At 41.5% G+C, this 20,927-nt stretch overlaps 1 protein-coding gene across 5 annotated transcripts in view; it reads right to left on the bottom strand.

Annotated features, from left to right (window-relative positions):
* The window catches only part of SUCLG2 (succinate-CoA ligase GDP-forming subunit beta), a 336,565-nt gene that overhangs the window by 11,124 nt on the left and 304,514 nt on the right, over positions 1-20,927 (bottom strand). For 4 of the 5 annotated variants that reach the window (XM_010590066.3, XM_064275025.1, XM_064275027.1 and 1 more), the window contains exon 10: positions 14,135-14,255. The exons of the other annotated variant lie outside the window; for it this stretch is intronic. In XM_010590066.3, the coding sequence (XP_010588368.2) occupies positions 14,135-14,255 (121 nt within the window). The remainder of the gene's footprint in view (positions 1-14,134; positions 14,256-20,927) is intronic. 5 annotated transcript variants of the gene reach the window in all.

The raw sequence follows: 20,927 nt of genomic DNA, 5'->3' as shown, positions 1-20,927 counted from the left end.
CATCGTGACATAGACAGTCTGGTCTACAAAGCCTAAAATATGCTGACCCCTGCTCTCAGTAATTCAGTTAATTTTTTCTGGGAGAAGGGAGGGTAGTGGAAACAAGCCAAATTCTATAAAGCAGAAGGTTCTCCCTGAAATGTTCACTGTCCTTCTGCCCTTGCTCCTTCGTTTTCCTCCTTTCAAGTGACAAGCAGATAGAAGTCCATGTTCTTGGTGACATGTAAATGCAGGTAACTTATCATGTCTTTGCTTTTTGTGCTATTGGAAATGGAATGATGCATGGAGAATTGGAGGTAAAACGCTTGCTGCGCCAGCAGCCAGGGCTTGTTTGAGATGATTTATGTTAAATATCCAGCACCATGCTTGGCTCCCTTAGGCAGCCAGTGGAGACCAACCACTTCAGTAGTAGAGTTACTGACAAGAGTTCAGACGATAATGATAACTAATGTTTACAGCCAGGGACTGTTCTAAGATATTTAAAAACTGATCTGCATGGGTTAACAATTCTGAGACTGCTTTACATGTACACTGGGGTCAAACAGATAAGTAAATGGACAGTCAATGGTGAGAGTCAGGTTTCCTACTGTCAGAGACAGAAGATGAGCAAGAAGGAAAGGCCACAATGAGCCCTGTGGGTAATGAATGGATTACAGTCAAAGGCATTAACATGAGCTCATGTTTAGCTTTATATACAGGTGAATAGACCCAGAAATGAGAAACAAAAATAGGCATGTGTCTCTGCATGAGCTAGTGTACATATGTGGATATATATATATACATGTGTGTATACACATATTTATCTAAATAAGTAGAAATATTACCAGGGTTGAATATCAAAATATGAACATACTAATCTTATTTTTAATAATAAGTCTATACATTTTAAAAAAATCAACTGTTCCTTACAACAACCCTCTAAGGTTGCCATAATTTTTATTCCCATTTTACAGATGAGGACACTAAGATTTCAAACTTGGCTCTGTTACCGACTAGTTGAGAGACCCTGGAAGTTACTGCAGTTTTGAGGCTTCCGATTCCCTCTGGATGAGCGCCTTTCATCTATGTGCCTTGTATCCCTTGTATCTTATAAAAAATTGTAGATGACGTAAAATATCTAATGGTGCTGTACCGTACGAACACCTACTTTCCGCTCTGATTTCCTCTCCTGTGGTAAAGAAAACGATGCCCAGGGTGAGAGTGTGATCCTGTGATCACAGCAGAAGTCACCAACTTCAGTGGGCAGGAAGCCGGCGGCCAGGTCTGCTCCATGTTTCAAAGAACAGAGTGTATGTACTTATGATCAAGCAAGGTTCAGAGTCAGGTCTAATGAATATTCTTTAAGGGCTTATTCTAGGTGCTTAGGCTTATGCTTTCAACTGTATTAATCCTCATAAGAAGCAACGAATATACTAATATAAACCAAAGGAATGAGAAGCTTAATATTAATTAAACTAAAGTTGAATGAACCCTTCCAATTCTGCACTACTCTCTCACGATCTGGTAGGGGTCGAACAGCTCTTTTAAAGAAGGAACATTTTATATACCTAAACATTTGGAACCGACTCAATGGCACACAAAAACAACAACAAAACTCTGCAAAGGAGCCCTCGTAGCGCACTAATCAAGCACTCGGCTGCTATCCAAGCGGCTCCGAGGGAGAAAAGACCTGGTGATCTGCCCCCATAAAGATTACAGCCTTGGAAACCCTGTGGGGCAGTTCTACTCTGTCCTATCGGGTCACTATGAGTCGGAATCAACTCAACGGCAAACAACAACAACAAAATATCCACATGTGGACTTAGCCTTCGTGCCTTCCTTGAGTCTACCTCATGGCTTTCACCCCAAGTATGCACTAATTCACGAGCAATTTAAAGAAATTTCAAAGGTAATTTTGACAGTGTAAGACTTTTGTCTGAAATGCTGATGCCAGAAATCAGCTGTTGCCTCAGAAGTGACATCATTGCGTATGACTCTGTCCAAATGTAGGTAAAAGGATTACGTGGACCCCACCGCTAATATTTTTCTTATGAAAAAGTTAGATTCTGAGATTTTAATATCGCCTGTCAAATTCTTATTTGACTTTCGTGAAACATTTTGGAGCTAGAAACAGGAAGATTTTGGCACAGGTAATGTGAGGCCTCGCTGCTGGCCACTTCTGTACACCAGAAGTCAGCAAAAGTATGACCCATGGGCCAAATCTCTCTCACGCCTGTTTCCTGGATTGGGGTACAACCACACCCATTCCTTTATGTATTGTTTATGGCTGCTTCCGTATTACAGTGGCAGAGCTGAGTAACTGTGACAGAGAATACACGGCCCACAAAGCCTAACATCTGGCCCTTTACAGAGAAAGTTTGCGGTCTCTTGCTTGTTACCATCCAAATTCCTGGAGGCGTGGGCCTAGCAGTAAGGGCAGGCAGAGGATAAGGATCTGGCTTCCATTTGCTGCTTTCCCAGCTTGCTGTCTCCACTTCCTACTGATATGGGATTTGGGGGGTAGTATTGCTACGGGAGGAAATACCACCTTTGCTCTCTTTGAATCAAAAATGACAAACACTTGGCTCAAGTGCACCCATTCTCCTTTCCTGCACCTGTGGTAGCCAACACTATTTGATCACAGAACTCTTTTCCACTGAGCTCAGATACAGCCTCGGAATCTTTCTTGGCACAGAGCTTTAGGCAGCCACTGCCAATAAACAGAAGGTAGCATGAGATGAAAGCTATTCATCCTCCCTGTTCTAAAACATCCTCATGGAGTCTTTCTCCTTAGGCAGCTCGGCCTATGCCCCCTAAAGCCTCAAGGTGGCGCCCTCTAGGAGATTCTTACTAACCAAACCAAAAAAAAACCAAACCCAGTGCCGTGGAGTCAATTCCGACTCATAGCGACCCTACAGGACAGAGTAGAACTGCCCCCATAGAATCTCCAGGGAGCACCTGGTGGATTCGGACTGCCGTCCCTTTGGTTAACAGCCATAGCACTTAACCACCACGCCACCAGGGTTTCCAGTCTTACTAACAGGCCACCGTAAAACGGCACAGACTGAATCCACCTATGTCTCCTCCTCACAGCAATGTGCTCTCTCTTTGGTGGCTCATCAAATATGACTATCAAGTTTTACATGAGGAAACTGAGGGGGAGAAATGAGCTAACTGGTCACTCCAAAAACACCCAAGAACAGACAGTGGTGTGTTGATGTTATGAGGCAGGACTCATGATATGCCAGTCCTGGCACCTACCATGTTTTAAAGTTTCTCCTTATTAAAACTGCCCCGCCCACAGCTTCTGCTGAAGGAAACAACTTCGGGTTCTTGTTTTTTGAATGATGACCACTGCCTACACTGACCAAATGGCTACCCACTCCTACGGCAGACTGATGACCTATGATATGCTTTGGGGGGATGTTTCCCTCATGCAGAGGGGCAGTCATTAACATAATGCTTCTGGCCTCTTCCTTCTCTATCACTGGATCTGCCTGGGGTGGTAGTGAGACTTGCCTGATTGGGGTGCTTGAAAGGAGAAAATGGCCCTCTATAGCCCATTCCTTCCTCTTCCCCTCCTTTTAGGGGTATGCAGCTCAGAGTGAGGCCTGGTCATCTTCCGCCCCTCAGGGTCTTGCCCTGGAGGTGGGAGGCCTGCCCATGGCAAATGGTGCCTGTGCCTACGTGTGTAAAGCTGCCTAATTCTGGGGTTGAGTAAGGAAGCCTGTTGTTGGAGCACGATGAAGTAAAAGTACACTCTTCACTTTATTCTTGCTTGGTAATAAAGGTGAGATTTTGGTTTCCTTAGTCCTTTATCTTACTGTTCACCTGGATCAGAACCCATATGGGGAAGAATATGTTGGGCCCCCTCAAAAACCCCAATAACATGGCTCAGTTGGATGAGATTAGAGTAATCAGCTAAGCCCAGACTGGATAACTGTGGGATCTGGACTGCGTGGGAACACAAAGGGGCCAGGCTGGCCAGTAGTGAGGGGCCCAGGGGCAGAGGCAGCAGGAAAGAATGTGAAACAGTGAGAGAGTCCTACAGGACTATGAGGGAGAAACAGAGAGAAGAGTCAGGTTCAATTCCCCTAAAACCTTACAATAAACCTTCTTTTCATTAAGGTGGTCAGAGAGTCTCAGTTCATCACATCCAAAACAAACAAACAACCCTGCATAAAGCAGAGGCCACCCTCCTTAAGTAGCCTTAGTCCTGTGATTGCAATGACTACTTTCTTCAGGTGGATTTGAACTTCCGACCTTTTGGTTAGCAGCTGCGCTCTTAACCACTATGCCACCAGGGCTCCTATGGTGTCTTAGAAGGCTTTTTCTTGTGTAAGACTATAACATTGTCTAGAGATGAAATGAAAACGCAAAGGACCAAATACACTAAATGATTTGCCTGGAAAGTTAAGCTTAGATCTAAAAAAGAAAGAAAAACAAAACCTTTAACTAGCCAAAGTAATACATTAGGTTACGTCCTGTGAGACTTGGCCTAATGTTTAACTGTGGTAAACATTTCAACATTAAGAAGTGTGTATCAATTTAGACAACGGAGATAATTTAAGGCTAACAGCAGAACAGGATTCTCTCCAATGTTTTACTTGGTTAACTTGGTGATAATAAATGCCAGGAGGATGTGGGAAGGGAGGATGCATAGGGAGAAAGGGGAGGGGATGCTAGTAATTAGAGGGAGGAGAAGCAATAGATGTCAAAGTGAATTGGTTAATGTGCTTAGAATAGATGGCCAGGCGCCTCAAAAGATTGGCCTGGTAATCCATTTCCGAAAAACCAGCCACTGAAAACCTTAAGGAGCGCAGTTCTTCTCAGACATGCATGGGGTATCCTGAGTTGGAGTCAACTCAACAGCAACTGGTTTAAATATCCAACTAAAGGGGGCAGTAAGGGAGAAAGCGGATGGAAAGAGGTGAGTTAGTGCTGAGGCAGAAAACAAAGTGAGGAATGGGGCATGCAGAGAATGGGGACAGGGAATTGGGGACAGAAAGAACAATGAGAATCAAACATGAAGAGGAAAGAAACATGCCCTGACAGAGAACATCCAATCCCTCCTCAAAACAAACAAAACAAACCTGTTGCCATCAAGTTAATTACAACTCATAGTAGACCCTATACGACAGAGTGGAACTGCCCCACAGGGTTTCCAAGGAGTGCCTGGTGGATTTGAACTGCTGACCTTTTGGTTAGCAGCCATAACTCTTAACCACTATGCCACCAGGGTTTCTGACTCCTCCTCCAGGGAGTTGCATGTCCAATGACAGCAGCAACAGAGCTAAAATGTGGAGAGGAGGGAAGCTGATGAATTTCACCTTGCAAGGGAAAAGGGGTTGGGAAAGGCAAGAGAAGATGAAAACTAGGTACTGAGTACAAGTTGGAAACAAGTCCTTGAGAAAACCAAAAAACCAAACCCACTGCTGTTGAGTCGATTCCGACTCATGGAGACCCTGTAGGACAGAGTAGAACTGCCCCAGAATTTCCAAGGAGCGCCTGGTGGATTCAAACTGCCGACGTTCGGCTCTTAACCACTACGCCACCAGCGTTTCCAGCCCTTGAGAGAAAGCGTATATCTAGAAATGTGCAAAGAGGCCAGGCGAAGGTATCAGACACAGAGCGGGATCCCAGAGCCAGCCAGTCATCTGCACTCTCTACCAAGGATCATTCCACCACTCATCCTGGGTCCTACTCTACTCTTTATTATGGGGTTTAGCAGCAATCTAGGGCTCAAACACTCTGAATGAGAACGTTTTCATGCCAGTCAGCCACAGTCAATTTACCACGGCTGCCTTTTCGGTGGGAGAGAAAGGAATAATTACTCCTCTCCACTCTTGCTCTTACACCCAGAATAACTGGAGACCTGCAGAATAGACTGCTGCCTCATGGACACAGCTGGAAGCTCTGTGGCTGTTTCTAAACCCTTTAATACTCTTAATATCCTGCTTCCGCCACCCCTGCCACCTGCAGCAGACCAGAGCACCACATAGCATTTTTACACTGTCCACGCTAAAAAGGACATTTGATTTACATTCCTCTAGTTATGGCTCCAATTTGTCAGAATTTCAGAGAGCAAGGGCGAGGCAGCGTTCAAAGAGAGGAGGTGCCTCGGTGGACAAAGTAAAGACACAGAAGACAGTTTCTGACTTAGGGAAGTTTACTTTTTCAACCACTTCAGAGAGAGCTTAGGGGGCACTGGGGGTAAAGGTAAAAGGAGGGGACCACAGGGTACTTGCGTTTCTACAACTATCTGGCCAAAGAGAAACAGAATGTTTCTGTTGCTAAAACAAACCTTTTGGCACTAGGTGTAAAGGTCAAATTGAGGAGAGCTGGCTAACAGAAATGGAATCCAATCTACAAATTATATAGGCTTATTATTTTTCTTATGAGCATAGCTTTTTATGAGCCCATGACAGAAAAACAAAATTCTCTTCAGACATATTTGAGTCATAGAAATTTGCTGCAGATTTAAGTGGGACAGTAATAAGCAGAAATGAATGCTCAAAAAAAAAAGTAAATATTCTGATATAGGGCCATTTTGAAGTTCTCTGAAGATGTTGGTGGACACTGGTCCGGACATATAAAACCACATGTATGAAATGCTAAACCACATTTGTACATTAAATGCATAAAGCTGTCGGTAGATGTCTGCCTACACTCTCATAGGTTTGGTTGACTGAACTACACGGGCAACTTCTGTGCCATGTTTTTGTATAAATTAGAAAAAGGAAAAAAAAAAAAAAACTCATTTCAGATAATTTGTTCTTTATTCACGCCAGAGACAAGAGTCTACAAAAGCTAAATTTGCCCCAAATATGTGGTTGTTAATTCATCCACGACTCCTCAATAAAAATAATCCTGCCCCTCAGCTCGTGAGTTCTATTCTGATAAGGCAAGTAAATACATGTAATTATAAGTCTCCGTTTTCAAAGAGGCGAGTAATCCTTCCTTTATCCGCTGGTAAAACAGCTTGTAATTATTATACAGCTGAGAACAAAGATTTGTCCACAAAATCCCACTAAATCAAGCCTGATTTCATTGATTAAAACTTTCCTCATTAGGACATTTCTAACGCACTGTGTGTGGGCAATGGGGTCTTTAAAATGTGGGCTACCAATTGGTGAGACTTGTGGCCAGGGTCCTGGATCGCCCAAATGACCCCCTGAAACCAAGAGGTGCTATCTGGTTTATTCACACAACATAGATGCTACTAATAAAACACACCACTGGGCTCTGGGAATGTCTGTCAGCTTGGCCACTAAAACTTTCACTTTTGTTCAAACTGGATAACCATGTGGTAGAGTACCTAGCACCTACAAGCCACTTGATACACATTAGCAATAATATTTCTCATTGCAATTCAGACTCTGGTCCTGTGGCAAGTTTTTCTCCTAAACATGGCTTGTATGTGTCACCTGGCTCTGCCACAGATAGCTGGCATAGATGGAACGTTAAGGATTGAATTGTGTCTGCCAACAAGATACGCTGAAGTCCTAATCCCTGGTATCTTTAAACATAACCTTGTTTGGAAATAAAATCTTCAGAAGATTTTATCAGTTAAGTAAACATGAGGTCATATTGGAGTAGGTTGGGTCCTAATCCAATACGAGTGCTGTGCGTACAAAAGAGACAGAGAAACCCAGAAGAAATACAATCATATGAAGATGGAAGCAGAGACTGGAGTGACATGTCTACAAGTCAAGGAGTGCCAAGGTTTGTTGGGAACCACCAGAAACTAAGAGAGAGACATAAGGCAGATGCTCCCTCAGAGTCCTCAGAAGGAAACAACCCTGCCAACACCTTGTCTTTAGACTTCTAGCCTCCAGAACTGTAACAAACGTCTGTGGTTTTAAGTCACACAGCTTGTAGCATTTTATTTATATCAGTCCTAGGAAACTAACACCCCTATGGCTAGAGAACAGTGTATTTTCTGGGAATGTGGACCAATTTTAATATTGATCTAAATAAAGAGAATTGGGAAGTACAACAACAAAGACACAGAATATTACATTACGGTAGGTCAAACAGAAACTATCACTTGGGATTGCCCAAAATATGCCTGCCTCTTTGTACTGCCATGTTTTTCTATGCCGCCGCAGTACGAAGAGCTGTTCTACAACAAACAAACAAACAAAACCAGAAGGAACCAAATCTCTAAGGTTGGGTAAAATATAACTAAGTATAGAGAGATTTGTGAAAGAAAGTGGAATTTATGTTCCCACTCAGCATGAGGATTGGAGGAAGACTCACTAATGACCTGCGATATGCAGATGACATAATGTTGCTTGCTGAAAGTGAAGAGGACTTGAAGCACTTACTGATGAAGATCAAAGACTACAGCCTTCAGTATGGATTACATTTCAACATAAAGAAAACAAAAATCGTCACAACGGGACCAGTAAAAATCATCATGACAAACGGAGAAAAGACTGAAGTTGTCAAGGATTTCATTTTACGTAGATCCACAATCAAAGTCCATGGAAGCAGCAGTCAAGAAATCAACAATATATAGCATTGGGCAAATCTGCTGCAAAAGACCTGTTTCAAGTGTTGAAAATCAAAGATGTCACTTTGAGGACTAAGATATGCCTGACCCAAGCCATTGTATTTTCAATTACTTCATAGGCACACAAAAGCTGGACAGTGAATAAGGAAGATCAAAGAAGAATTGATGCCTTTGAATTACGGTATTGTGGAAGAATACTGAATATACTATGGACTGCCAAAAGAACAAATAAATCTGTCTTGGAAGAAGTACAAACAGAATGCTCCTTAGAAGCAAGGATAGTGAGACTCTGTCTCATGTACTTTGGACATGTTGTCAGGAGAGACCAGTCCCTGGAGAAGGACATCACGCTTGGTAGAGGGTCAGCGGAAGAGAGAAAAACCCTCAAAGAGATGGGCTGACACAGTGGCTGCAACAACGGGCTCAAGCATAGCAATGATTGTGAGGATGGCGCAGGACTGGACAGTGTTTTTGTTTTGTTGTACACGGGTAGCTATGAGTTGGAATAAACTCAACGGCACCTAACGATACCACCCAGAGAAAAGCAAAAGAAAAATTAAGGTTGAGTAAAAGAGAAAATTCCCAAACTTCCCTGTAGTTAGCAGATTTTCCCCCAGTGGAAACACTGAGAACCAGTCTTGTGACAAGATATTTTTGTTATTAGTTGATTTCTCATTTTAACTGAGCTGTACTGCAGGGAACAATTTTTAGGGCAGCAAGTCCTGAGTATGGTTCACTGGGGGTCTTCATTTCCATTTGTTTATCACACCTCTTTTTGGATGATGCCCTGTATTCCCACATCTCTGGGACCTCTGATTTTGGTCCTAGTCCTTCCACAGCCTGCTGCACAATTCTACCTTCATCTCAAATTCTAGCCTCATCTCAAACTCAGGGTGACTATAATATGTTATAATTCTTTCCCATTCTCTCTGACTGCTGCCCACTTCTGACTTTCATGAGTCCATCAACTATCCCATCATTCTTCTGGCCACTAGGTTGAAAATACTAAAGTTCCCCTTTTTCTCTCTTCTATCTCTAAGGAGCTGCTGGGTGGTTAAAGTACTCAGCAGCTACCTGAAAGGTCAGCAGTTGGAACCCACCAGCCGTTCCATGGGAGAAAGGTGTGGCAGTCTGCTTCCGTAAAGATTACAGCCTTGGAAACCCTATGGGGCAGTTCTACTCTGTTCTATGGGGTAGTTATGAGTCAGAATCAACTCGATGGCAATGGGTTTAGTGATTTTTTTTTTTGTATCTCTGCCCTTGCCTCCATCTAATTTTTCCTTCTATGTGGTAATTTTACCTGTGCTTTAGATTCTACCTAACTACCTAGTCTCTGGTAGACTACTTGTTTATTCTGCTCCATTCTTTCAGCCATTGCATATTGCTGCAAAGCAACACTCACCAGCATACCCTTCTGATCTACCTAGGTCCCAATCTTCAGTCTTTACCTCTGTTATGATCCAAGTACCAACTCCTGTATGTGGAACAGACCTAATGACTTGCTTCTGGCTCCTCTTTCTGCTAAATTCCCTCCTCCTTTCTAATGATTCAAATCTTACGTATCCTTCCAGCCTCAACTTGGGTATTCTCCTTTTATCAAGTTTCTACTACTCACATCTCTAAATCTACTATAATTACAGTAGTCAATACTGGTTAAGCTTAAAAAAGGGGTATGCCAATGAAAGTGGGCTGAGCTGCAACAGACTCTCATGTTAAGGGACACACACTTTACAGGAGTCTGCATCTCTTTAGCATTAACGGGCACTGGTTTGGTTTGCATTTAGTTCCCTTTATGAGGCCTTTAAGGAGCCCTGGTGGCACAACAGTCAAGCATGTGGGCTGCCTAGCAAAAGGCTGGTTATTCGAACCTACCCAGCGGCTGCTCAGGAAAAAGACGTGGCAATCTATTTCCATAAAAATCACAGCCTAGGAAAACCTATGAGGCAGTTCTACTCTGTCACATGGGGTTGCTAAGAGCAGAAACCAATTCCATGGCACCTAAAAACAACAAATGGGGCCTTTATGGATAATGCCTTCTCCTAAGTTCTATGCTTTGTTACCTATGATCAGTGTCAAGGGTACAGCTATAGCAGAATTCTTCATCTTTCCCTTGTTTACTATGCAAAAACTATACAATTTTGGGATAGGTTACTTATCAATCTTATCTTGGTAGGGGGTTGGTGGATTCCCAGAAATCAGTGAGTACCCTTGGCACTACAATGCTCTAACTAGGGGTGTTTATAACACAAGACGCCAGTTCCTACAAAGGAAGAAAAGAACACCAGCTAGGACTCTAGAAGAAAGACCTCAAAAGCTCTCTCCCATTTTATTCTTTTGACAAAGGTCTCAGGTGCTTATTATAGGATAGGGGCTATTATAGTGAAAGCACACTAGTGGCAAAGAATGTCATCATGGATATTTTTAGCCTATGTAAGTCTGAGGGACAGTGTTCTCTTTGAGCTCATCTTGAGTCATCATATTCAATCCCCCATGATACTAGTAGATACAGTGAGGTCACCAACCCAAGACTGGTTTCCTAAGATTCTTCAAGCCAGGCTGGTAGCTGCCTGGGACACCATGATGGCTACTGCTACTAAGACAGGAGCAGGTGCTAAGAGGGTGAACACTTGTTAGCATACTACATATATACCGTCTGTAACTGTACTGCTAATTTTTCTTTTTTCTATTTTTAAATTCCCCCAGTTATCTTGAAACTGAGATAATTTCTTATATTTCTTTGCTTCCTCCTTAACGCCTAAAGCTCAGGGACCTGTACATGATACTTATTAATACAGAAATTAACTAATTAAGAAAACCACAGGCATGTGGCTTGGAAATGCATTAACTTAATACAAATCTAATTATCTAACAAATTTAGAAATTGCCAAGCTTTTTCCTAGTAGCTTAGACAAACCTTTGATGCCACTGGCAGAGATTACTAAGAGACAATCTCGGGTGTGCTATTTTGCATATTTCAGCACATGTATCATGCAGGTATTACAAGGATCATTTAATACTTCTGGAGTATTAAACACAATGTAAAAATAAAAAGAAGTGCTCCTTTTACTACTTTGGGTAAAAATAAAAGTGTGTAACTCTTTTCTAGGAATATGAAGAGTTGTTTGAGATTAGCGCTGGGACTATACTAACAATTATGGACTGACTTGATGGCAACGGGCAGCTGACAACACAGGCACAGGGAAGACCATTAGAAAGAACGTGTCAACCACAGGATGCACTCATAACCAGTCACCTCCAAGTGACAGACATCAGCTTGGTTTGTTTATAGAAACTTCTGTAAGATTCTTCTTTAAGAACACAAAATGAGGGCTGACTTTTAGAATCAGAGGGTCACTGGTCACTTTGATCCTGAGAATAATCTGATACCAACATTTTAATCAGAATTTTACCAACACTGAAGAACCCATTAACTCCTTGACCAATTTTCTTTTTGGTGCAGCTCTGCCAATTGTTTCCCTTTTATTTAAATTATTTTTATGGGGATCAATTATGTTCTAAGAAGATTCAATTCTTTGATACATTTTCATGTCCATATTAAATTTTGCCATTTAGAGCTTTTGCTATTTTTCATTTTCTTTTGTGATTTTTATTTCTACCAGGTCCATACTATGAAGATCTAATAAGTTTGTGAGTCAGAGTGTCTCAGGGAGGGAGAGAGAAAGGAGAGTGGCAGAGAGTAAGACAGAGAGAATAGACACAAAGAAAGAAGCAAATATAGAGGAAACAGGCTACAGCTGTCAGGGTCCTGACTCTGAAGGACAGGGATACACAGCAGGGCCAACATATCCCTGGGATCTTATTCTGAGAAGGTCTGTAGCGAAGTACAGCACCCATACAGAGCTTGGGGAAACTGCACCTCTCCCAAATCCTATACTGTAGAAATCTGCTCAAGTGGCTGCTTGTTATTGTAATCTGCATTTGTTGATGATGTGGGTAGGATTTTTGGATAGTTCTCACACACCTGAAGTAATAAATCACCAGTTTCAAGTCAATGTACTGGATGAACAGTAAAAAGTATTAATTCTCTTAAATCTAATCCTTAGCACGTGTCTTTTTAATACTCTGCAATCAAATGGGAAATGCCCGCTTACATGCATTTATGCAGCACTTCTGCTGCCAAGTGAACCATGACGGCTGCTTTGAGGAAAAGCATTTGTGTAACTGTTTGAGTAGTGAGCTAAACTACCTGCTTGTTACATGGAACACCATTTTTACAACAAGAGTGACCGACAGACACTATGTTGGTCAGATTTAGTTATCTGGAAGGCATTTTCTTGAGACTGAGCGACGTGAGTCTGCCACTTCAAGAAAAACAATGGACAGTTCTGTGGCTGATAATAAAAATTACAGTTTCCAGTAAAAATTAGAATTTTTGAAAGCTTGCATCCACCACTGTGAACTTGACAGGTTTCCAATACTTACAGGTTTTCCTGATGAGATTGGTGGTGACAGTAACAAATGTGTTTTTTTAATACTGCATGTTGAAATGTGTCCACCTCTGGAAGAGCTGTATAACTCAGTATTTTTCAAATGATCACCGTATGATGTTATGTATCAGCCATGGAGAAGAGATCCATTTAACGTGCAAGGTACATCAATGGATTTTCACCGAGATAGTTTCAGATTCCATATTGAAGCTCATCATTAAGAAATCACTACTTACAGACTTTTAACGTAGTAGCAAAGAAGATACACAATTATATAAAAAGGTTATTAAAAACTTCTCCTTTTTCCAAACGTATGTCTGTGAAGCAAGAATTTTCTTCATATACTTCTCTAAACCAACATATTGCCAAGAGATTGAGTGCGGAGGCAGATAAAGCCAGATACTTTTTAAAAAATGTTAAACAGTGCTGCTGCTGTTACTAAAATTTTTAAAAGACAGTTATTTTTTATGAAAATATTATTTTTATGTTAATTTGTAATGGTTTTATTATTTAAGTGAATAAATAAATATTAAAAAAAAATTTTCCAAACAGACATTTCTATAAGTTACTGGCCTAAACAAAATAAATAAAAGCTGTTTGGGTTCCTCAGTTTTAACAGGTAAAGGAGTCCTGAGCCGAGCAAATTTCAGAACCACTGCTCTCCCGTGGTGAACAACTCTTGAGGCAGCATCTCTCAGACTGCTTTTCATGGAACGCTAATCTCAGGACATGGCTCCTAACAACAGGGCTCCTCTCTGGAATGTCACTGTTGTCAGTTACTAATCAAGTTGATGCCAATTCATGGCCACCCCGCGTGTTACAGGGCAGAACTGCTCTGTAGGGTTCTCTTGGCTGTAATCTTAATGTAAGCAGTTCACCAGGCCTTTTCTTCTGTGGTACCGCTGGGTGGGTTTGAACCCCCAACCTTTAGGGTAGCAGTTGGGTGCAAGCCATTTACATCATCCAGGGACCTTAAGTTTGAAAAATCTGGGGAATCATAACACATGCCATTCTTAGAGAGCTGCAATCCATTATCAGCCTGTTAGAGGCCCTGAGAAGTACACTGGTTTCATCTTAAGTAATCCAGCATTTTGTTATGTCATCTTGGGGAATAGGTGAGTTCAGAAAACTCTGGTCACTTGACCTTGGAGACGGGGTACTGGCCTAGTGCAAATCTATCATAACTCACCTTCAAGCCGGACGACTAGGGGCACTTTGAGTTCTAGCTCCCGGCAGGCTTTGATGATGCCATTGGCGATGATGGCACAGTTCACAATTCCACCAAAAATATTGACAAGGATGGCTTCAACCTGGAGTCAAAAATAGGAAGTTGCCTATCAAAATGCTGACAGCTGATACTCTAAAAAAACAACTGCCTAAACAATGGCGACAATTAAAAAAAGACTCCTTGGGTGTATTTTTGTTTTCCTTTTCACACAGAGCATAAAATAAAAAACAAAAGCCATAGAAAATGTTAAAAATGTTTAGTATTAAATTAATATCAATACATAACATTACCATATTAACCGATACTATCCCATCAATTGCTACTTTGAACTCAAAATGAAGTGAATCACCATTCATTTATCTCTTTGTTATACACCGTCCTCTGCATTTTCTATATTGTTGTCTGGGGCGATTCTTTTTATGAGTAGGGTCATTTAAAATTTCATGGACTTGTGTTTTTTCTCCCCATGGTTTATACTTAAATTTTTACCTGTCACAGTGCCTCATGTAATTATTTCGAAACTAGCAACTTATTATCTGTTGTGTAATATTAATAGGAAAAGGTTCAAACTTTCCCATGCAGCCTTAATGCCTCTTAGATATGCTAGAGGTGTATTCTCAAACATCCGAGACAGTTTAATTATCTTAGCTAACAATCTTTCCGATTAAAAACAGCACACACACTAAAGATACAAAGCGATATAACAAATAAGGATGGAACAAAAGTCAAGCCATTGACTAGAATTTTTCAGTAATGTAAATTTAAATCCACCATGTTAACCTGTTCCCACATGTTCCATATTCAGAGACGTGTGGGCAAAAAAAAAAAAAAACTTGACTTGATAAATAGGTATGAGAAAATCCTGTATAATTAACATGAAGAATGAGGTAATGAAGAGAATTCATTACCCAGATTAACTGATAACACCCACAGAAAATGGCTATTCATCAAGCAGGAGGCATCAAAATTCCAACAATGGATTCATAATTATTATGCTACCCTAATTGTAAAGCATATATGTACGTGCGCCCTGCCATTTTTAAATCCCATTATTTCAATATCCCAAATTAACTACATAAAACATGCGAGAAAATGAATATTTTATATTTGTACAGCACTTAACTGTTTAGAAAGTTATTACTTGAACCTTCATTTTTTATTTTGATCCTTCCCAGAACCCTATTCAGTACGTACAGTAATGGTTAGCCCTCTGTAGCTAATGAAGCTAATCAGAAAGTTGACAAGTCCCAAGGTCACGTAGCTAATACAGAGCAGGGGTGAGACTCAAAGTCCACTCTGGATTCTGGATTGATTCTTTCATTCTCACAAGTTACTACAGCTGGGATCTTGGGCATGTTAGATAACCTGTCTTTGCCATGGTTTCCTCATCTATAAAATGGGAATAATAACAGCACCTAGTCCATAAGGTTGTTGAAGGGCTTAAATGAGATAATACATGTGAAATGCTTAGCACCGTGACTGTGAAAGTGCTTTTACACATGCACTTATTCAACAAGCGATGATGAAAGGTGAGCAGGTTTTCTAGAGGGCAAGTAGGAAGAAACCTCTTTGAATAGACTGCAGTTATGCTGCATTCAAATATAATGAGAATACAAACTTATTGAAGTTCAATAAACAGGTAATGTCTTAAGAGTAAAATAAATGAGCAATAATTTTCAAACCAATTAAGAGATTGGGCTACTCCCCAAAAAGAAAATCTCACATTGACATTCACAGCAGGGTCACTGGTAAGCAGAAGCTTGCTTTCTAATGACAGCTATTAAATGATGTTAGCATTGAAGTTTGATACAGCAGTCGTTCCAAGTAACTGTGGGGTAGAGAGAAACTTGCCAGGACAATGGAAGAAAAAACACTCAACAGCAATAATGATTCCACAGGGTCCAGGACAGAAACTCAGGAACTGCTGAGGCTTGCTAAGGTTTGTATAGAACTAGGCTTTGCAGTGAAATATACATTAGCACCTGTATACCTCTGCCCAGGTTGCAACCTGCACATCCTGTAAGAATGAGTTCAAATTTCACCTTCTCAGTAAAGCTTTCCTGTCTCACAAAGTTAGAATGAATCACTATCTACAACACTATGATTGTTCTATAGTTATACCACACATGACTAACTCACGTGAATCCATCTAAACGGGCAAGAGGGGGAGGGAAAGGTAAGATGCCTGTGATCCTGTGATTCCATTCTACTCCATGGATGTATGCCCCGGAGGGAGTGTCAGACACAAGCTGAGTCTGCTGTTCCCTCCATTAGCATCACTTCCCATGAGTCTCTCACATGTGAGAATATCATTGTGTTTAACGTGTTTCTGGCATTTAAAATAGATACCCTTCATACAACAACTTGTATGTAAGCATGTCCATCACCTCGAATGGTGCTGAACCCAAGGAAAAGCCCTCTTTCCCAAAAGAGAAGGAAAAATTGGCTTTGTTATATTACTGAGAAATGGATCACTTTTGTTCCCAATGTGGTTTATTCTCTCACCTGCCCTCTCCACTCTCAAGACACACCTCCCTTGTATGTGTCACCTTTGTGTCCTCTACGACTAGGACCTGTATCTTTTTTCCATCTTTTTATAATCAGCAGCTAGCATAATCCATGACATGGAGTAATCATCTAACGAACAACAGTCTAAAAAATGAATGAACTGAAGGAATTTCAACAGACAGTCAATGACCACCTCCTATGTACCAGGCACAGAATTAAGGGCTTGGGACACAGAGAAGAAGAAGATATCATCCCTGTCCTCAAGGAATTCAAAGACTAGTTTGAGAGTCAGACCAAAAAGTGACAATTACAATACAGGACCTATAGGTGCCTCACAGGTGCCCAGGGCAGGGGCACTGAAGCAGACTGTTGAGATGAGTGAGACATTTTGGAAGAGGTGATATTCCAGTCAACAAAGAGAAGGAGAAAGGAGGATATTGGGTAAAACGGAGCAGCCAGGATAAAGGCAGAGGGTAACCCACTAGGTTCATTCAGGAGCTACAGGTTGAATGGGAAATGCCATTGAGGCAGAGAATGGTGATGCCAGAGACCAGGATGGGGACTTGGCTCTTCTTGTTTACCTCTTCCTTTTCCAGAGCTGTTTGCAGGACAAGTTGTGAAAGCTGCACCTCTGGTGAGGGTAGAGCCAAGTGATATGAGAGGGAGAGAGAGACAAAGAGAGGCATAGTGCAGAGAGTGAGGGAGCTCAGCAGAGGGGTGGGGGGAATGTTAAGACTGCGAGGGAGAAAGAAAGAAGCAGAGGGAGAGGAAGCATGAGAGAGAATGCCAGGGAACATGAGAGAGAAAACACAAAAGGGAGAGCAACAGAGAACAAGCAGTGGGAAAGAAAGGGACAAAGAACCTCAGACCAACGCTGCAGGCAGTCAGGATCCCTACAAGGAGGGATGGAAGCACACAGGCGCAGCGCTGAGGAACACGGCACGGTTCAGGACACGTGGTGTACCACAGAGCACTAAAAGGAAAATCACTGGGTTGGCAGGAAGACCCCACTCGACCAGGGAGTGTGCCATTCTCTCCCACTATCAAGTAATTTGCTGCAGCCGTGTACTTTAATGGAAATCTGATTTAAGGGTTCGCTCTGGGCCAATTTCTATAATTAACTACTGTAATCTGCAATCTCAAACTGAGAATGAAATTAAGATAGTTTGGAAATGAAAGCCTCATGACATCATTATTAGTATTTAGCATTTATAAAGCATGTCAAATTTTCAATTTGTGCTTCACGTGTTCATCCATTATTACAGCCGCTAATTGCTGTTCAATGACAATACCAACAGCATCTTTTAATGGTCTTTTCCTTCCCCCCAGGAAAGAGAATGTTAAAGGGGGAGAAAAAAAAGTCAGTGTTAGGTCTATTCAAGACCCCGGGGACTGGCCTGGAAGATTGCCAAGTGATTTTGAGGCACAGAAGCTTTTCCAAATTCTCAGGTGAGAATTACGAGGGCTGCTATTTGCTGTTGCAAAAAGTAAAGATCATCTAATGGTGGCTAAGGAGCCAAACCCAGTGCCCAGGCTCCCAGAACCCAGACAGCTGCTCTCAAGACAAGGCCTGTGGCAAGCTCCTAGCAGCGGTGCATGTGGTCTGGTGGTCCAAAGGCAGGTTTTTCCAAGGTCTGTGTGTGTTTGCCTTTGCAAAACGCTCTCTGACTGCAGATTTGAGTCCACAAAGAGTATCAAAAGAATAGCTACAGCCTTTGGGATTTATCTGGCTCCCCCTAACCCCAAACAAACCAACAGAAATTAATAATAAAACCTATTCTTTGGTACGTGAACCCTTCTGAGGACTGATGAACTCTAGGACCCCCAGTTAGATGATTTCACACACAACTTTGTTTTCTAGGATAATTTCAGATAAGTCCTGTGACTAAACTGCTCTGAAAGCATTAGGGATGCGGCCTCAGACGCAGAAGATGGCACGTGGAGGCGTTTTGGACAGGAGCAAGGATGACGGGGATTCTGACTTCTTCACAGCACCTACAGCATTTTGTTTGAATACATGCTTTTCTGGGAAAAAGGTCAATATTCTTTAAGAATCAATATGTTAATAATAATCACAAGTATAACAAGAACTAACATTTAGTAAACACTTAGCAGGTGGTAGGCAGTATTCTAAGGAGCCCTGGTCGTGCAATGGTTAAAGCACTCTGCTGCTAACTGAAAGGTCAATGGTTCGAACCCCGCGGGCACTCTACGGGAAAAAAGACCTGGCGTCTGCTCCCATAAAGATTACAGCCTAGGAAACCCTATGGGGCAGTTCAACCCTGTCCTACAGGGCCACTATAAGTTGGAATCAACTTGACAGCACAAAACCACAGGAAGTATTCCTTTTTTAAAAAAAATTATATCTTATTGTACTTTTGGTGAAAGTTTACACAGCAAGTTAGGTTCCCATTTGACAATTTCCACACAAACTGATCGATGACATTAGTTACAATTTTCCACATTTTGTCAACTTTCTCCTTGTGTTCTGGTTGCTCCATTTCCAATACTCTAGTTTCCCTGCCCACTCCCGCCCCCCCGCCACCTTCTCATCTTTGCTTTGGATTAAATATTGACACTTTGGACTTCTACAGATGTTTTTTAGTGGAGTACCAATCTAATGGGTAATATCTTTTATTTTGAGTGCCACTTTGCTTTCTGCTAAAAGGTGATCTCAGGGGATAGTTTTGGTTCAAGATTTAAAGAGCATCTCAAGGCGGTAATCTCAGGGCATCCTCTGGTCTCAGGTGGTCCAGTTAGTGTGGATAACAGGCAGTATTCAAATAATTCTACATGTATTAACTCATTTAACATACAAATATTAAATAAATGAATGTTACATAAGGTGAAAATTATTATTATTCTCATTTTACAGATAAGGAAACAGGGTATTAAAGATTTGGGAGAATCACTGGGGCTATAGCTTGAATTACTGTCAAATGTCTTATTTAGAGCTAGCAAACCTATGTGGAGCCCTATAATATGTACTGTGTTTAGTATTTTCTCATGCATTACCACAGCCTATCCTACCATAAACATTTGAAGTATACATTACCCATCCCATTTTACAGATAAGAAAACCGAGGCTCAGAGAGGTACAAACAATTTTTGTTAAATCATGCAGCCAGTACGTTACCTGGCTCAAAATACAGTTCTTTTTATTGAATGCTATCTTGCCTACCTTTAATGAAATGCAAATACTGCCAGACTGCTCAATAAAAACTGAGCAATTTAATCAACATACAGTTGACCCTCATTATTCTTGGATTCCCTATTTGAGAATTTGCCCACTCACCAAAATTTATCTCTAACACCCAAATCAATACTTGTGGCTTTTGCAGTCACTCATGGACCTGTACAGAGAGGCAAAAAATGCCTGAGGCGCTCATTCCCAGCTGGCATGGAACAAGTCGATGTGCTGCCTTCTTGTTTCAGCTCTCAGACTATAAACAAGTGGCCTTTTCACAGTCTATTTGGTGCCATGTTTTTTGCATTCTGGTGCTTTTTTTCTGATTTTACTGTTTTAAATGGTCCCAGTGTAGTGCTGAAGCGCTGACCAGTCCCCCTAAGCACAGGAAAACTATGATGTGCCTTATGCAAAAAATACGTGTGTGAGAGAAGTTTTATCCAGGCAGAGTTAATAATGCTCTCGGCTGTGAGTTCAACATGTGTGAACCAACAAAATATATTAAACGAGGTGTCTAAACAAAAACACATAAAACAAGGTTATATATTGGTTGGTTGATAAAAATCTTGTGACCAGAGGCTTGCAGGAACCTAACCCTGTATTTCATGTGGAGCAGTGGTTCAATATTCACTAATTCGGTATTCACAGTTACTTTACAGAACCTAACTATGATGAATAGCAAGAATCACCCATACATTCTTGAAGGTTTACTTAGTGCTAGGCACTATTCAAACCACTGAGTATGGCTGGTAGCTAAGTAGGCAAGAAAGGGTAAAAACAAACAAAAGAGCAATTTCCTATATTAATATCTAAAACTGCAAATCATGATACTCCTTGTGAAGGGGAGGGAAACATTATGTACTCTGAAGATCACAGGCTAGGACCCATGTTAGACTGGGTTGTCAGGGAAGGCCTCTTGGAGCAGTCACATTTAAGCTAGGATTTGAAGGATGGTTCAGGAAGAGGCCAGGTGGTTTAAGACTGGGGAAGAGTATTTCAGGACAAGAGAACACCATGGGCAAAGGTCACAGAACAGCAAAGAGCTTGGAGCATTTAAGA

The sequence above is a fragment of the Loxodonta africana genome, chromosome 22 (assembly GCF_030014295.1).
Source record: "Loxodonta africana isolate mLoxAfr1 chromosome 22, mLoxAfr1.hap2, whole genome shotgun sequence".
Taxonomy (NCBI): Eukaryota; Metazoa; Chordata; class Mammalia; order Proboscidea; family Elephantidae; genus Loxodonta; species Loxodonta africana.
This window is presented reverse-complemented; position numbering and strand designations above follow the sequence as displayed.